The following is a 19,564-nucleotide window of genomic DNA, read 5'->3' as shown; positions in this document are numbered from 1 at the left end:
GAGAAATAATTTATTTTAAAATGATTAACTTTGATTCAGGTTATATAGAAGTACTATAAAAGATGAATATTAAAGATTAAATTGAGGCAAAAATAAAGCAATTTGACATGTGTGTTTGCTTTACCAACATTATTATGTAATATGTTGAATGTAAGCACACAGGTATAAACAGACTTACAGCGTGCTTCTCCAATATTATTAAAGACGACATAATTCAATTATATTTATATTCAGTCACAAATATTTCAACCTTAGTAAGAAATAAAGTAAGGCAGAGAAATATAAAATATATTCTAGGACATCCAAGAGGAGAGGGAGGGAGAAGAATTATGTTATTAGTATTCATTATAAATTCCAAATGAACTATACAATACATAATTTATCTTAGGATCTGGGGTACGGCTGGGTGGGGACAGCAACTGCAAAGAATTTATAGAAAGTAGCAAAGGTCTTTGTGCGTAGTTAGAGAAGGGTCCTTCAAGAAGAACTGCAAACAGGTGAATAAAGGCAGATTTTAAAACTTAGAAAACACTGATAACCAAAGAATATGGGCTCCATTCTCTTATCCTCATAAAATAATCTGGACTCTCATCCAGCAGACAACGCACGTATATACGGTTTCTAACTCCTTGAGGCATTCTAAAACATTTAAAATAAGATGAACGGCCATCTCCCTCCATTCCCTACAAACTCCTTTTCTGGTCCGTCCCATAAAATTTTTATCATTCTCACACCCACAACCCATTCATGATTCTCTCCTTCAGCTGATAACCTCTATTTCACTGTGAAGTATGAGAAAGGTCGTCTGGTTAGAAGTTTGCCCATCAGGGGAAAGGATGTACCCAGTCAACTCTATCTACAATGAACCCAATCAACCCAGGGTCTGGATCTTGGCATTTCATACCACCTCAAAAAAAAGTTTAAGTTTGATTCTATTTTCTCTCTTTACAGCACTTTTCTTGTCCCACTGTCACAGCTCTGCTATGAGCCCTTCCCTAGCACATAATATGTCAAGCCTGTTAAGACTCTAGATACCGTCTCCCCTCCTTTATCATCAAGATTCTGCCAAGAGTAGTCAATATTTGCTGTCACTATTTCCTCACTATCCAATGTCTCCTTAACAGACTATAATCTGGCATCTTGTTACCATTAGTCTACTAAAACTAAGCCTAAGTGACAATTCTTAGTCACTTTTTACAGTCATTTTCCTAACTGACTTCTGTGACATTTAATTCTCCTTATTATTCTTCTCCTCCACTTTCTCCTCTTTTTCTTCCCACTGTCTGTCTACTTGCTTACCAGACTACTATTCTTTCTCTAGCATACCTATCTCACCTGCTAACATTTCCTAGCATTACAAACACTATCAAGATGAGTTCAGCTACAGAAGCAGTTTTTAAACTTTTGGGTCTCAGGACTCCTCCACGAACTATTAAAAGTGTTGAGGACCCCAAGAGCTTTTATGTATGTGGGCTATAATTATCAATATTTACTATTCTAGAAGTTAAAACTAAAAAAGTTTTGAGACACCAGAATATACAAGTCATCAGAGTGATGATGTCATCATGTGTCATTACACACTAGAAATTTTCACACTGTAAATTCATGAGAAAATGAAAGTTAAAAACCCAAACGTGTCTTAGCATTATTGCAAAAAAGGCAAATAATGTTTTAGCATTACTATACAAATTGTTCTGACCTTCAGAACACTCTGAAAGAGTCTCAGAGACACCCCCTTCCCCATCCCCCACCCAGGAATCCTTTATCTCAAGGATTTAACACCCACACCAGAAATTCCTCTAAGTCTTCATCTCTAACCTGACCTCTTTTCCTGAGCTCCAGATAGCTCCTACCACCTAACTGAAGTACCATCTTCATTTGGTCAGTTCACAGATATTCAAACTCACTGTTGTCCAGAATTTAATTCATTACATTCTAGGCCAAATCTATGTATCTTCCTTCTGTGTTATCTATCTTCATCAAAGGCACTAACATTCACCTAGGGCCAGATAACTTTAAACAACCCTAGGTTCTTCCCTTTCCTTCTTTACCCTCATTCAGTCATCAAACCCTACTGATTCTGCTTTTATAATCTAGTAGAATGTGAGAGCTTGTTAGAAATGCAAACCCCCACTCCAGACCTAAAGGCATAAGGAACCGTTGGTAATTAATTCACTTGCACGCTAAAATTTGAGAAGCATAAGCCTGGATGGTGATAATATCCAATAACCAAAGTTAGAAAATCTGAAGGAGAAGGCAGAACCCAAAAGGTAAACTTGAAAACACTTTAATTAGCACCCTGCCCACTTTTTTCCCTCCTACTATTAAACTGTGGAGGTGAGCAGTTTCGTAAAGGTGGCAGTATTCCTTAACTAAATGATCTTCCCAACTTAGGTTTCTCCTCTCTCCCAACTCTATTCTCTGTACTGCCACCCGGGGGAGCCTTCCTCATCTCTACTTTGCGTTTTGTTTCTCCTGCTTAAATGGCTCGCCATTATCTAGACCAAAGTCCAAATTCCTTAGTACAAAGAACAAGGGCTTTCAAACCCTGATTCCTACCAATCTTTCACCATCCTTGCATATCCTACCTACACCAGAAGTCTGCAAACTAGGTGAATCACACAGGCGGATTATGTTTTTTAAGCTTCTTGGGTGATCTAAAGTGCAGTTGGGGTTGAGAACCACTACACCATGTCTTGAACAAAACTATTTGCCATGCTTCCAGGCAAAAGCAAAAAGCGTAGTCTCTCTGCCTGCCTTCTCATACTTTGCCCTTGTGTTCTGGGATGAATTCATAGCCTTTCCAACAACTCAATCACCATCTCTTCTTTAAAGGAAGACTTCTCTTTTCTCCCCTCTTCTTCCCTGCAGGCAGATGGAATTGGGGGGTTCTTGCTCTTTGCTCCCATACCACCTTGTACTTCTATCATAGCATAATCTACACTGTTTATGAAGTAGTCTGTTCTACTAGACAATGATCTCATGTGAACACAGGGATTGTATCATATTCATCTTTTATATTCTCTGTGCTTGGACACAGAGGCTAGAAGATAACAGATATGTAATAAATGCTTACTGAAAACACAGCAAATTCTTGGAGCCTATCAAACAGACCTAGAATGATGTAAAAAAAAAAAAAAAATGAAGCAAAAACAAGACCAATCTACTTCCTATCTACTAGGCAATTTCATTAACAAAGGGAAAAATCTCTGTTCTAAATTCTACATTTAGTAACAAAAAGCAAATCTATGTATGAAGTAATTCACATCTGAGTGAAATGAAAAATTTCAGTTGAAGTAGATTCAAATCAGCCTAACAGTGAGTATCAGATGCTTTCAGTTTTAACAGTACAAGGATGGAAAACAGAAGGGTTCTGGGTGTCTGAAAAGAGTACTGGGTAGGAGGAAAGAGCCCAACTGAAGAAACAAAAGCTCAGGATATATATTAATATGCATAAATAAAATGTGGAAATAAGTAACAGGAAGAAGGGCTAAAAGAATTGAGGATGCGGTAGGGTAGAGGTGGGTGGCAGAGAACTGCTATTTTTTTTTTCAAATAAACTTCTAGTACTGATTGTCCATAAAAACAAAAACTATTATTTAAGAAAACGTAATGGATCAAGGGATGGATTACCAAAAAAATAAAATGACACCAGAAGACAATGAAATACTACATAAACTTTACTACGAGGTGTATCAGGAAAAAAAAAGCAGTACTCCACCCTACAATTGTTTACTCCCAACAACTTCATTTAAAGACCTACAAATACCTGTATTTTGAAGCGTGTAAAATTTCATCCCAAGGAAATTCATTAATTAAAGTATCTTAATATAGAAATAAAACTTGGAAACCATTTTCCAGATAAGTAGCTTCCTAAATGATAAGACAAAAAAAATTCCTTCTTCAAATCTTAAGGAAAAAGTGTAAGCTGTAGACCTTTCCAATACTGTGCCACTTGACTTAATGATTAATTTTTAAAAATTCCAGATACAGAACACAGAACAACAAAATCTCCAAAATTTTAAGATTTTCTATTCCTTCCCCAAATGTCAAATTTTCTATACAAATTAAGCTAAGTATATGCAATGGTTAGCCAAATTGTACTTCACTGTAAATTACACTATGGTCTTAAAAGAAAAAATTTTAACTACAAATACAGCCAAAAGCGACTCTTAGAGTTCTTTAAAGGGAAGTGGTACTTTCTTATAGACTAATTCTTTTGAAAGAATTGAAATACTCTATGGCTTATATTGGGGGCATGGGTACCTATAAAGGACATGGAAATATATAACTACTTTAGGTGATCTAATTACTAAGTTTTGCTATTAAAAAAACTCTCAAAAATATCAGATTTGGTGAAGAGAAAAGGGAAATATTTAAAACTATTTTATTACCCTTCATAATGTAACAGCCTATGAAAGAAAAGACATGTGAAATTACTAAATGGACCAAAATCTGGAAATATCAAGAAATGTTCCAAAGTCCAGGAGATATAAAGTGAAAACATTCTTGATGTAGCTTCTGAAAAGCTGTACTCTGACTAAATCTAAACCTACACTTTGTAAGGACTTAATGTAAATGTGCTAATTTGAGAACAAGCTAAACTGCGATAATCTGGTGCTACAGGGGCTACTAACGCTTACCTCAAGGGAACCTACTGCAGATAAAGTCCCGTCACTTGCACAGTCCTTTCAGCTGCCTGCCAGTTGTCTCTGTGGAAGGGAAAGCCTGATGAGTGAAAACCCTATGCCACACTCCTCTGGAGTGTCAGGGTGCCTGCATAGAACTGCACAAAACTGTCTACCTAGAGAGTCCTAGATGTTTTCAGTAACACAGGACTTAAAAAGATGCCACCTTTGACATTCTCTTTCAATGAACACCAAAACCAAATGGCTAAGAGTTACTAAATGCTAATGACCTACTGATATTATCAAAGAGATATATCTACACTAGCCCAAGTAGGAAAAAGACTAAAATGGATCAAAGAGAAATAAGTTAACATTGAAAGGAAAACACAAATACACATACACACATACACACACACACACACACACGCATGCGTTGAAAAGTAACACAATGCTATGATCTGAGCAGAAGTTGTATCCACAAAAAGTGATGTTGTTGCATCAGCAAGTGAATGCTAAAACCCAAAGAACTTCCTATCTACATATGTCAAAAAAGATGCTATTAAGTACATCATGCCCATTGTTAACTATATCATGGATCCAAATGCCTACTTATAAAATCCCACGTATTTTCTTAGTGGGGTCAGTAAGTGGATGGGAGGGGAGAGGATTTTCCAGGTAGTTTTAAATATGAAAAGTGAAAAACAGCAGCATGAAATTCCGCAAGAAATTTCCAAAAGAGAAAAAATATGTGTATCTACATCTCAGTACACAAACCCTTACTCAGAACCAAACTAAGAGGGGAGTATAACAAAAAACAGTGGAAAACTGTAGTACATAGTTCAAAAACTACTTTCATCTACTAGAATTATAAATGGCCAGTAACTGTCTTCCATTAAGAACACTTATAACACTAATGTATAAGTTCAGCTACATAACCAAAGAAACTATATTTTCTTACTAATGCCAAATAGTCTTCAGTCTGAATACTGTGCCTCATAAGGCAGAACAAAAATGCTCCCATCAGAAACTTTAGCATTAATGATTATTAGCACAAGGATGGGGGGGTGGGGGGTGGGGGGTGGGGAACTATTAAAAGAAAAAAGGTGATTCCAGCTTTTACTTTAATAGCACCATATTTAAAATGAAGTTACTTACCTCAGATTCTTTGTCACTTAAAGATCCCAAGCTTCCAAAACTGTGATTAGAACTTTCATTATTTGTTGAGGCCTGTTAAAGATTTTTAAAAAGGTAAAAATTAGGAAAAATTTTAAATGAAACATACTACAAAAGGTAAGCTATCTTCATAAGTGAAAATAAAGTATGATTCCTTTAAGCAAGGAAGTTAAATGAAGTAAAAATGAGAAATATCAACTTCTTAACACTATAAATATCTTGGAAAGTTTTATCAAGTCAATAAAGATCTGTATTTCAGGAACTGACTTGTTTTAGCTGACTTTTTAGAATACCAAATTCAAGAACAAAGGAACTGGGCTATTACTAGGATAACAAGATCCCTAAAATTAGTACCCAACATATAAAAAATTATGCTTCCTTAAAAAAAAAAAAAGTATTATTTGTGCTCCTTAATTCCCTTCACAATCTCATCAAATTCCATTATATACCATCCACACACCCCTTTGCCTTTTTTTATATAAAACAAACCAGGCAATCCCTGGGGTTTTGTTTGTTTTGGTTTAGTCTTTTAAGAGAATTTCTTCCCATCTTTACCATTTTAATTGCTTCAACCAAGAGTTTTTACATTTCCTTTAGTAATACTTTTTTAAGTTTATTTATTTATTTTCAGAGAGTAGGGGAGGGGCAGGGAGAGAGGGAGAGAGAATCCTAAGCAGACTCCATGCTGTCAGCACACAGACCAGTAAGGCTTGATCCCACAAACCATGACCTGATCGTGACCTGAGCCAAAGTCGGACGTTTAACCAACTGAGCCACGCAGGCACCCCTCCTTTATAATGTATTTTTAAAATTTTTTAAATGTTTATTTTTGAGAGAGAGAGAGAGCGAGCAGGGAAGGGGCACAGAGGGAGACATAGAATCCAAAACAGGCTCCAGGCTTGGAGTTGTCAGCACAGAGCCCAACTCAGGGCTCGAATTCACAAACTGCAAGATCATGACCTGAGCTGAAGTCAGATGCTCAACCGACTGAGCCACACTGGCGCCCCTCCATTATAAGATTTTTAAACAGTGACGGGATGACATTTGCTGTGTTTCCAATATGTTTCTATGATGCTCACTATTTTGTAGACTTTTTTGGACCATCAGCTTTAGATCAGTGTCTTCCAGGAGTGTTCAGATCAGAGGATGACAGACTATGGCATATTTATCAAAGATGATGCATGAATAACCTACGTGTACAGGCAGGCCAGTTGATATCCCTGTTTTTCTCCAATTTGTTAAGAGTAGGAGCTAATCCTACTGTTAAAAGGTTGGAAGTTGGCCTACAATTACTCTTAGGCTAACTTCTAAACTGATGACTCTTGAGTCACTATTTGGAAGAAGGTATAATTAGAGCAAGATTATTAAACACCATAAACAGCCATTAAGAAGTGATAAATTAGATTCAGAAACAATGGAGGCTGTACCATGTTTTTGAATATCCCCAAATCCTCAGATAAAAATATAAACCCAAAACCCACAGACAACATTTACAACAAAACTGGCTGACAAGGAATCTCCATGAATTCCCCCAAAAGAGAAGGTAGGGACAAATCACCAATAACCACAGGAAATGCATCATAGGAGAGGAAGCAAAAGGAAACAATGACAGATCTGAGAAAAGAGACTCTGAAAACAGCAATTTAAGTACAATGGCTGTCATTGGAAGGGTTTCTGTCCTTTCCAACAGAGATTAAGTATGGGAGGACCATGGTGAAGTGTGAAGAAGTTGGAGCAATCTAGCCTCTAGCTACGAACTCTTAACACATCCCTCATAAGGGTATCACAATGAGGATAAACTACTGGGTGCAGAATCAAAATTGAGCACAAGAGGTACAATGAAGATAAAGGAAAGAGAATATTCAGATAAAAGTGAGGAAGGGAGCAAAGCCTAGAAATTTCAGAAAGCAGATGCCACACTTTTGAAGAGTGCCCAAAAACAATAGCAGAGAGAGCTCTGTAAGAAAAGCCATTCTAAACCACAAAAATGTAAACAACTGAAAATGATGTAGGTCAATCCCATGAAGTTATCATAAGAAAAAGAAGAAAAAGAAAAAGGAAACATGGGATAACATCCTGATAATAAAACCATACCAGGAATACATATCCACAAAAGAGTATGAAAACTATAACCTACTATTTCAAAATGAGCTAAAAAACATTACAAAAATGACTCAAGACATGAAAGAACATAAAGCTGGTTTCAAAAAACTGAGATTTAAGGTTAACAGAACTCAGGAAAATATCAGAAATAAGAAAAAAAAGTTTCAGAAATGAAGATTAAGCCTGAATGAAAGTAAGAGGAAATACATACATGTAATGCTGCAAGAGAACTAGAAGGTAAAAAGGAGAAACATTTCTGAAATTCAAATGAAGGGATAAAAAGGATTGAGAAGGCAACAACTAATGAAGCAATAAAAATTCAACACTCAGGTAAAATAAGTCTTTAAAGAATAATACCAGAAGAAAACAAATAGTAAAAAGTATAATTCAAGAAAATCTCCTTGAAAATTAAAAAAAAAAAAAAAAAAGGAAACTACCAACAGAAAAGCACACTGTACACCTAAGAATACCAACCCAGAAACCCAGTATCAAATTTTTCTAAGGAAACACTATATGCTAAAAGAAAATGGAGTAACATACTTAAGATATTCAAGAAAATATAAATGAAGTTTTATATTCAGTAAAATGGATTTTGGGGATGCGTGGGTGGCTCAGTCAATTAAACATCTGATTCTTGATTTCGGCTCAGGTCATGATCTCACAGTTCATGAGTTTGAGCCCGTCATTGGGCTCTGTGCTGGCAGGGTGGAGCCTGCTTGGGATTTTCTCTCTCTCTCTCTCTCTCTCTCTCTCTGCCCCTCCCCTGCTCATGCTCTCTCTCTCTCTCTCAAAATAAATAAACTTAAATTTTTAAATTGATTTTTAACACATAGAAGGCACTGATAAACTGTTATCAAAATGTCAGAAATCAATACTGCTCCCATGAACCTTCCAAAAGAATCTAGAGAACAAGTATTAGATAACCAAAATGAACAGAATTTCAACCTAAAAACTAATGGCAAGCAACATTATTTACTTGTTGATAAAGATTAAATGAGAAGTATAAGGAAGAGAGCATAAAATATAATGGCTAAAGCATGTCAAGTTGTTAATAATAAAATACTGTTTTAAAATAGGAGACGGAAGAGTATGGAAAGCACAAGCAAAAATGGTAATGGTTTTTGGTAATCACTTTGGTCACGATGATAATACAACTATTATTTTAAGACTGCTATGTGTAAGATATAGAAAGGAGTGAATAACTATGTGACCTTCTAATTCTATCATCTGCTTTATGTCCTTGAGAACCACAAGTTTTAGTACAGAAGAAAGAAAATAGAGATGTTAAGTAAAAACCTTGTAAGTTCCCATTTGAATTGGAAGTATAAATATAAATTCATAAGGTGTTTTTAACTTTTACAACAAACAACAAAAAAATATAATGGAGATTCTGTAACAAGTAATAGAGTATCTCATCATACCAACATTCCCTCAGATAACTATATATTCTGGAAAAAAAATAAAAAACAACTACCTGAAGGTATCTGAGCAACCAAAAGTAGGCAGAATCTGGATAGGATATAATATCTGGAAGAAAGGAATAGAACTGGGTGGGTTTCCTATTTCTACAGCTTTCACTTGAAGAAAGGTCCTAGTCTGAACAGCACAGAACAGCTGGAACTTGGATCAAAATATGCAGTCTTACCGGCCTGAAAAATTCACTCTCTAAAATAAAAAATTCAATGAATGGGCTTAATAGCAAAATGGAGAAAGTACTGAAAAGATAAAAAAATTACTCAAACTATAGAAAGAAAAAAATATTTAAAAAGAGTTGGCTCTTGGACACTGAAGCAGTCTAACAAAAATTTACTTGGAGTCATAGGAGAGGAAAAGGGGCAGAAAAAATATGTGAAGAACAGCCAGAAAATTCCAAAATTTGGTTAAAGACATAAATGTACAGGTTGAAGCAGCTCACTGATTTCTCCAAACAGAAATACAAAGAAAACCATAACTATGTACATTATAGTCAAACTACTGAAAACCAAAACTAAAGAAAAAAATCTTACCACAGTAAGATATCACCTCACACCTATTAGGATGGCTATTACCAAAAAGACAAGAAATAACATGTTGGCAAAGATGTGGAGAAAAGGGAACCCTTGGCCACTGTTGGTAGGAACATAAACTAGTACAATTCAGAACATTTCATCCTAAAGCAGCAGAATATACATTCTTCTCCAGTGCACATGGAATGTTCTCCACAACAGACCACATACTGGGACACAAATCATCTCTCAACAAGTACAGAAAGATCGAGATCATACCGTGCATATTTTCAGACCACAACACTATGAAATTCAAAATCAACCACAAGAAAAAATTTGGAAAGGTAACAAATACTTGGAGACTAAAGAACATCCTACTAAAGAATGAATGGGCGGGGCGCCTGGGTGGCTCAGTCGTTGAGCGCCCGACTTCAGCTCAGGTCATGATCTCATACTCCGTGAATTCGAGCCCCGCGTCGGGCTCTGTGCTGACAGCTCAGAGCCTGGAGCCTGCTTCAGATTCTGTGTCTCCCCCTCTCCCTGCCCCTCCCCTGCTCATGCTGTGTCTCTGTCTCAAAAATAAATTTAAAAAAACATTAAAAAAAAAAAAAGAATGAATGGGCTAATCAAGAAGTTAAAGAGGAAATTAAAAAGTTCATGGATGCCAATGAAAATGATAACACCACAACCCAAAACCTCTGGGACGCAGCAAAGGCAGTCATAAGAGGGAAATATATAGCAATCCAGGCCTTCCTAAAGAAGGAAGATCTCAGGTACACAACCTAACCTTATGCCTTAAAGAGCTGTAAAAAGAACAGCAAATAAAACTCAAAACCAGCAGAAGACAGGAAATAATAAAGATCAGAGCAGAAATTAACGCTATCGAATCCAAAAAAAACCAGTAGAACAGATCAATGAAACCAGAAGCTGGTTCTTTGAAAGAATTAACAAAATTGATAAACCACTGGCCAGTTTGATCAAAAAGAAAAAGGAAAGGACCCAAATAAATAAAATCAAGAATGAAAGAGGAGAGGAACATAAACTAGTACAGCCACTATGGAAAATAGTATGGAAAACTGGATGACTCAGTCAGTGGAGCATGCAGCTCAAGATCTCAGGGTTAAGAGTTCGAACGCTATGCTGGGTACAGAGATTACTTAAATAAACTTAAGGAAAAAAAAAGACAAGTATGGAGGTTCCTCAAAAATATTAAAAAATACAATTACCAGGGGCACCTGGGTGGCTCAGTCAGTTAAGCTCCCAGCTCTTGATTTTGGCTCAGATCATGATCTTACAGTTCATGGGACTGAGCCCTATGTTGGGCTCTACACTGACAACACAGGGCATGCTTGGGATTCTCTCTCTCTCCTCTTCTCTCTCTGCCCCTCCCCTGTTCTCGCATCTGCCCACTCACTCTCTCAAAATAAATAAATAAACTTAAATAAATAAATAAATATATGTATGTGTGTATATATATTTATACATATATATATATACATATATATATATATACATATATATATATATATATATACATATATATATATATATATATATATAAAATTACCATACAATCCAGCAATTCCACTTCTGAGTACTCATCCAATGAAAATCAAACACTAATGCAAAAAGTTATCTGATCAGCAAAACTGAAAAGCAACCAACAGACTGAGAGAAGGTATTTGTAAATGACATGTAAGATAAAGGGTTAGTATCCAAATCTATAAAGAACTTATCAAATTCAACACCCAAAGAAAACAAATAATCCAGTGAAGAAATGGGCAAAAGACATGAATAGACACTTTTCCAAAGAAGACATCCAGATGGCTAACAGACACATGAAAAGATGCTCAACATCACTTATCATCAGGGAAACACCAAACAAACCTACAATGAAATACCACCTCACACCTGTCAGGATGGCTAACATTAACAATTCTGGCAACAACAGATGTTGGCGAGGATGCAGAGAAAGAGGAACCCTTTTGCACTGCTGGTGGGACTGCAAACCGATGCAGCCACTCTGGAAAACCAGTATGGAGGTTCCTCAAAAAATTAAAAATAGAGTTATTTTACAACCCAGCAATTGCACTACTAGGTATTTACCAAAGGATACAGGTGTGCTGTTTTGAAGGGGGACATGCACCCCAATGTTTATAGCAGTAATTCTGACAACAGCCAAAGTATGGAAAGAGCCCAAATATCCATCGAATGATGAATGGATAAAGAAAATGTGACATATATACAATGGAATATTACTCAGTGACCAATTCTTGCGATTTGCAAGAATGGAATTAAAGTGTATTATGCTAATGTATTATTTGTCAAAGAAAGACAAATATATGACTTCACTCATATATGGAATTTAAGATACAAAACAGATGAACATAAGGGAAGGGAAGCAAAAAATGTAAAATAGGGAGATAAACCATAAGAGACTCTTAAATTACACAGAATAAACTGAGGGTTGCTGGAAGGGTGTTGGCTGGAGGAATGGGCAAGGGGCATTAAGGAGGACACTTGTTGGGAGTAGCACTGGATGTGACACATAAGTGATCAATCACTAAATTCTATTCCTGAAGTCATTATTACTGAAACCATATTAACTAACTTGGATTTAAATTAAAAAAAAAAAAAAAGTGTGCTTGTGATGAGCACTGGGTGTTGTATGGAAGTGTTAAATCACCAAATTGTATACCTAAAACTAATATTACACTGTATGCTAACTAACTGGAATTTGAATAAAAACTTTAGTTTAAAAAAAAAAAAAAAGGAAGAATTATCTGCACCCCATGTTCACTACAGCATTATTTACAATAGCCAAGACATGGAAGCAACCAAAGTGTCCATCAATGGAAGACTGGATAAAGAAAATGTGGTGTATATATATACAAGGGAATATACTCAGCCATTAAAAAAAAAAAGGAAAGAAATCTTGCCATTCACAACAACATGGATGGACCCTTCAGGGCATATGCTAAGTGAAATAAGTCAAAGGCAGACCAAAGTTTATGATCTCACTTATATGTAGAATTTTAAAAAATAAACAAAACCCCCTAAAACCCAAGCACACAGACACAGAGAATAGATTAGTGGTTCCCAGAGGCAGGGGATGGGGATGGGTGAAATGGATAAACAAGTCAAAAGATACAAACTTCCAGTTATAAAATAAATAAGTGCTGGGGACTATAGTTAATAATACTGTATTTCATATTTGAAAAATGCTAAGAGATTAAATCTAAAAAGTTCTCATCACCAAAAAAGAATTGTAACTGTGTGGTGATATTTTCACTAGATTTACCGTGATGATCATTTTGTGATATATACAAATATGATATATATATTATATATATATAATATATATACAAGTATGTTGTATGCATGAAACTAACATAATGTGATATGTCAATTACACCTCAATAAAAAATTAATCCACTAAAAATTTTTAAAAAGAAAAAAATCTTGGGGCACTGGCTGGCTCAGTTGGTGCAGTGTGCCACTCTTGATTTCAGGGTTGTGAGTTTGAGCCCCATACTAAGATGCAGAGATTACTTAAAAATAAAATCCTAAAATATATATATATAAAGAGAAAGAAAAAAATGTTGAAAGCAGCCAGAGAAAGCTAACATATTGTATACATAAGGACAAAAAAGGGTATGACTGACTACTATCTCGTCATCATAAATACTGCAAGCCAGATTTAATCTCTGGAAATGATGAGCCAGAACTATGGATTTAGGCACATCCGGCACACCTGAGGAACTAGAAGGTATTAAAAGCAAGTCTACACACTAACTGAAGAGACCCTTAGCCCTCTTTCCATGCTCAATTCTATAAAGTTAGCAACCAAACTTATACTCCAGATAGAAGACTATAGACTTTCTCTCTAAAAAACCAGCATCTCAAGATATAAGACCTATAGATAAGAAGAATTAAAAATCTCTCAGAAAAATGACCCAATCATGTCATCCTGCTACAAAACCTATTGGTCAATAAACCCTCCCTACTCATACAAAGCTTCCAGTAAGTGTTCCACTGGCCGGGCGCCTGGGTGGCTTAGTCAGTTAAGCATCCAGCTTTGGCTCAGGTCACGATCTTGCAGTTCATGAGTTCCAGCCCCATGTGGGACTCTGTGCTGACAGTTCAGAGCCTGGAGCCTGCTTCTGATTCTATGTCTCCTACCTCTCTCTCTGCCCCTCCCCTGTTCATGCTCTCTCTCTCAAAAATAAATAAACATTAAAAAATAAAATGTGCTTCAGTGTCTAAAGCATGTACACGAACAAAGCCCAGTATCACCAGATATGTGAAGAGATACAAACAAAAAATATAAAGAAACTGGTAAGAAATAAAGAAATAAACTTCACACAAAAATAATACCACTATTAAATATCCTAGGATAGCAAACTAAAAATGAAAAAAAAAAAAAAACCCTCCTGGCAAAAGAAAATACTATAGCTAAAAATGAAAGAAAAAAATGGATGGATTCAAAGATAAAGCTGAAGCAATCCTCTCAGAAAAAGACCAAAAAAATTCAAAGAAAAAAGAAAACTAGAGAATCTATCCAAGAGGTCCTGGTTCAAATGATGTGAGTTCCAGAAAAAAGGACAAGAAAATCAAGGAGCTGAAATTATCAAAGAAATAATTCAAGAAATTTTTCTAGAACTGGAAAACATGAATTTCTGCATTGAAGGACATACTTTTGACCAAGCACCTGGCTCAAGGAAGAGCCACACCAAAACATATTGTAATAAAATATGTTAAATGCCAGGGATTAAAGACAAGATCCTAAAAGCGTTTAGGGGGAAATAAACAGGTTACTTACAAAGGATCAGGAATCAGAATGGCATTGGAATGCTCAGCAGTAACACTGGAAGCTAGAAGGCAATGGAACAATACCTTCAAAATTCTAATAAAGTGATTTCCAACCTAGAATTCTACGTGCAAACAACCAAAGGGAAGAAGAGAATATGCAAGGTTTCAAAAATCTGCCTACTCATTTACCTTTCCTCAGGAAATAACTAGAGAATCTGTTCCACCAGAGCAAAGGAGTAAACCAAGAAAGATGAAGAGATGGCATTCAGAAAGCAGAGCTCACAGGACAGACACAAATGGAATTCCCACGATGGTCAAGAAGGTAGATTCCAGGATGACAGGCATCCAGCAGAAAGAGAGAGCAACTATCTTAACAAAAGAGCTACAAAAGTTCAGGGAGGATGTCTAAATAAAAAAATAATAACAAAGACTTGTATGTGAAAATAATGAGAGATCTGCACACCTCTGCTGGAGAGTATTTGGATACTTCCACTAAATACTAAAAAACTAAAGATATAAATCAACTATTAACTCCGGTGAAAACAGAAAATTGTATAAAAGAAGAAATGTAATCATGGAGCCTTCACAGCTGTGAATAAAATTTACACAGTCATACTGTAAATAATGAAATAACAATCAATCCCAAAATTGCAGTACTGTCTATCTAAGTTAGGATGGAGTCAGGGAAATGTGAATATTTTTATAGAGGTAGAGGGTTGGGTCATTTAAAAGAGTTAATGCCTCATCTTCTATGATACGAAGTCAATAGGCGTGCCTGGGTGGTTCAGTCTGTTAAAGCGTCCAACTCTTGATTTCCACTCAGGTCATGATCTCACCGTTTGTGAGAGGGGGCTCCGCACTGGGTTCTGTGCTGTCAGGGCAGAGCCTGCGTGGGATTCTCTCTGCCCCTCCCCCTACTCATGCCTGCTCAAAATAGGTGAATAAACACACACACACACACACACACACACACACACACACACACACACACACACACAAAAGGGAAGTATTAAATACCTAAAACTGAAAAAGACAAAGAACCAAGAACAAAGAAACTATATTTATTATATAACCTTACTTAGAAATACAAATAAAACAAAACCTGCGATAAAAAGCTGTAAGATAAGGATCACTTCTGTGAAAAATGAATATAGGGTTGGAAGAACAGGATGTAGTTCTACTACTTTTCATTACAGGTTGGGTAGAACAATTTGGCTTTGGCAACTCTGACCATGGATTACATGTCTTTTTCTTCTTGGTTTGTAGGAATTCTTCACATAATTCTCAGTATAAATCTTCTATGACTTGCCTCTTCACTCATCTTACTGGTGTCATTTGAACATAGTTACATTTATTAAATTTTTTCACTTTATGGTTAGTGCCTTTTGTGGTACATATATGAAATCTGTCATTATTCTTATTAAATATTTATTGTTTTACCTTTCATATTTAGATCTTCAAGTCACCTATTACTGATTTTTGTATGATGGTAAGAGTTGAGGGTCAAGAATCATTTTTCCCCATATGTATATTCAACTGATCCATCATCTATTATAAAAGACTATCCCTTTCCCCACTGCACTGTGGAACTACCTTTATCATATATCTAGTTACTATATATAAATGGATCTGTTGCTGGACTCCTTCTGTTCCATTGGTCTATTTTTCTTTTCCCATGCTACTATCACAGTGACTTAATTCCACTCCTTGATATACACCTAAGAAAACTGAAGAAAACCTGTACCAGAGTTTTCAAAGCAGTTGTACCAGTGTTAATTCAAAGACTATTCACATCAAAAAATAGAAACAAGTCAAATATCCAACAACTGATGAATAGATAAACAAAACGTAATACATCAATAAATGGAATATTTAGTCATAAAAAGGAATTAAGTACTAATATATGCTATAATATTCATGAACTGTGAAACATTATGCTGGGTGAAAAAAAACACACAAAATGGTACATATTGTATATTTCCCTTTATAGAAATGTTCAGAATAGGCAAGTCCATAGAGACAGAAAGTAGACACAAAATGCTGTATTTGTATGAATCCATTTGTATGAAATGTTCAGAAGAGGCAAACCCATAGAGACCGGTAAGACTAATGGTTGCCAGGGGCTAAAGTGTAGGGTAGGAGAGCAGAATGGGGAACTACTGCTAATGTGTAGGGGGTTTCTTTTTTGGGTGATAAAAATATTCTTGAATTAGAGGGTGGTGATAGCCACATACCTGTGATATACTGAAATCCCCTGAAATGTACACTTTAAAATGGGCCAATTTTATGGTATGTGAATTATATCTCAATACAAAAAGATTTTATAAAAGTTTCAAATTATTGAGGAGAAAGGAACACAGGAGGAAGAAAGCTTGGTAAAACCTAGTATATAATCACTTATACACTCAGATACATAGTTATACACACATGGCAAGCACACACTCAGACTTTCAAAGCCTTCAAAGCAGATTTGGTGGGGCAAACACTCATGAGGTATTTTTTTAAATATAAAAACAACACAGGCACATGGAAAAAAATTTCATTACTGAAACATAAATTTCTCCCTCTCATGCTAGTCCCAATATTGAGGCAACCATTTTTTTAAAAACTATTTTTAATGCAATTTTTGAATAAGCAATACAAACAGGCTACTTTACTTTCTTATTACCTTTCTAGAGGTTATCTGTCTACACTAACAAATCAAACATACAAACTTGGTTCCTTCCTTCTCATACAAAAAATAACATTATGCAGACTATCCTGCACTTCTTTCTTTTCTCTTAATAGAGACTGGGAAATTCCTAATCAACATATAATAAATTCTTGATTCCTTTTTTCTTTTGCTAATTTCTTTCTTTCAAACAGGGGCAGAGTATTCTACTGTATGTACCTCTATTTCAATAAGTCCTTTATTGACTCTGCCATGAATGATGAAGAATTTAGTTCACTGGCACCACAGCTTCCCCTTCTTCCTGATATATTCGCATTTTTTATTTTACATTTTTCAAATGGTTACCTTACCCTTAAATATACACAATTTTTAAGTTCTTTAAACCATGTGTGACTCCTCACTATATAAGAAAATAAATCTTTATATTTAGCTCCTTTTCCTGACATGACAACCACACAATAACTTTTACGTCAGTCCATAACGTTTACCTTTACCTTCTATTTGTAACCCTACAACAGAGTCACAAACTCATGCCATAAGGATCTGGGACAAGTAAAATAAGCAGGTGAAGCAGGCTTGGGCTAAGATAAAAGAAGTAGAACATGATGGAATAAAAGTTCTCTCTCTCTACAGTCAATTTTTGTATTAGCTGTGAACACTGAATTAAGTGAATGCTGAATCATCGCCACTTGGGGAAATACACAGTTAGGGTCCTGCAAGCTTCTCATCACATTTTTTGTTAATTAATACATAATCTTGTTTTGTATAAAAGTGTGTTTCTGTTTTAAGATGCCTTATTTAATATATATTGTTGATTCATTCACACTGAATTCACAGCTAACAGTACTATAACTCATGCTTGAACAAAGCTTACATAATAACACATGTATTTTGTCCCTAGGGCATATCACAGCCTTCTTGTGCTTAGAACACTAGATAGCAACTCAGCAATACTACCCCTGGGGGCCATTTTAAACAGCAAAATTACCAATAAAAAGCACAAAAAAGTGAAAAACATGGCACTGAGTAAACTGTGAAAAGAACACTTGTTTAAAGTATAAGAGCTGAAACACGGAGTGTTGTTTTGTTCAGCCTCAGGCAGCTCAAATTTTCCAACACTGCACATGCACAGGTCCTTGAATGATTGGCAAAAGCAATCTGAGTTTTGATATTGAGGTTACAAATAAATTTTAGCAAGTAGGTGAATTTGCAATTACAAAATCCTCAAATAAAGAGGACTATTGTATGTGTGTCCATTATCTATCAAATCAAGCATATAGATTATATTGTGCAAACTGCAAATCCTATATAGCCTACTGTTATATATATGTGTATATACACACACACGCATGTATATATATATATATATATACATACATACATGCATCTATACATATATATGTACATATATAAATATAACTGAACAGTCAAAATTTCAAAGAATTTAAAATTTAAAAGAATTAAAATCCTTCACTATAATTACACTTTAATAGATTCACCATGTATTTTTAGAACTGTATGACATGTGAAAGTTTATAATTTTCATATCTTCCTTATGGATTATTAGTCCTTAAAGGGTATCTATCTATCTTTGTACCATTCAGGCTTTTGTTCCTGAAGAATAGGCTTAGTACTATTGCTGATGCTAGAAATATAGCAATGAAAAAAAAAAAAAAGACTTAACTCCAAGGCTTATGGAGTTTAACACTGTACAAGAAAGGAAACAAACAACAAACAAACAAATATCTAGTAGTATGTAAGGAAATAGAAAATTAGAAATTAGGTGGAGAAAGGGGGAGAGTGATATAGCTATCTTCTTACATAGGGCAGACAGAGAAAGCCTCTTTGAAGAGGTGACACTTGAGCAAACATCTGAATGACGATGGGAGAAGTATGTTTGAGACAAGTGGCAAATATAACAATGTGGGCATAGTGGAATGGCTGTTAGTTAAATAAGGTATTTAGTCTAAAGGCAGATCAGAAGGTCTTATTACAGTGTAATGAAGACATTTAATTTTATTTTAAGTGTGATGGGAAGTCTCTGGAAGGCTCCGAGTTGGGGAGAAACTGATCTCAAATTTATATTTAATTGTTCTCCATGATTATCTGAAATATCTTCTTTTCAGTTATTTCCAATCTTTGTCATTTTTGGGAAATGCTTCTTGTCAACAGTCTATAGATGGAGTCTCATT

At 35.4% G+C, this 19,564-nt stretch overlaps 1 protein-coding gene across 4 annotated transcripts in view; it reads right to left on the bottom strand.

Moving 5' to 3' along the window:
- The window catches only part of TLK1 (tousled like kinase 1), a 193,101-nt gene that overhangs the window by 76,814 nt on the left and 96,723 nt on the right, over positions 1 to 19,564 (bottom strand). For all 4 annotated transcript variants that reach the window (XM_058714302.1, XM_058714288.1, XM_058714299.1 and 1 more), the window contains exon 3: positions 5,784 to 5,855. In XM_058714302.1, coding sequence (XP_058570285.1) covers positions 5,784 to 5,855 — 72 coding nt within the window. The remainder of the gene's footprint in view (positions 1 to 5,783; positions 5,856 to 19,564) is intronic.

This window comes from Neofelis nebulosa, chromosome 2 (assembly GCF_028018385.1).
Source record: "Neofelis nebulosa isolate mNeoNeb1 chromosome 2, mNeoNeb1.pri, whole genome shotgun sequence".
NCBI lineage: Eukaryota > Metazoa > Chordata > Mammalia > Carnivora > Felidae > Neofelis > Neofelis nebulosa.
This window is presented reverse-complemented; position numbering and strand designations above follow the sequence as displayed.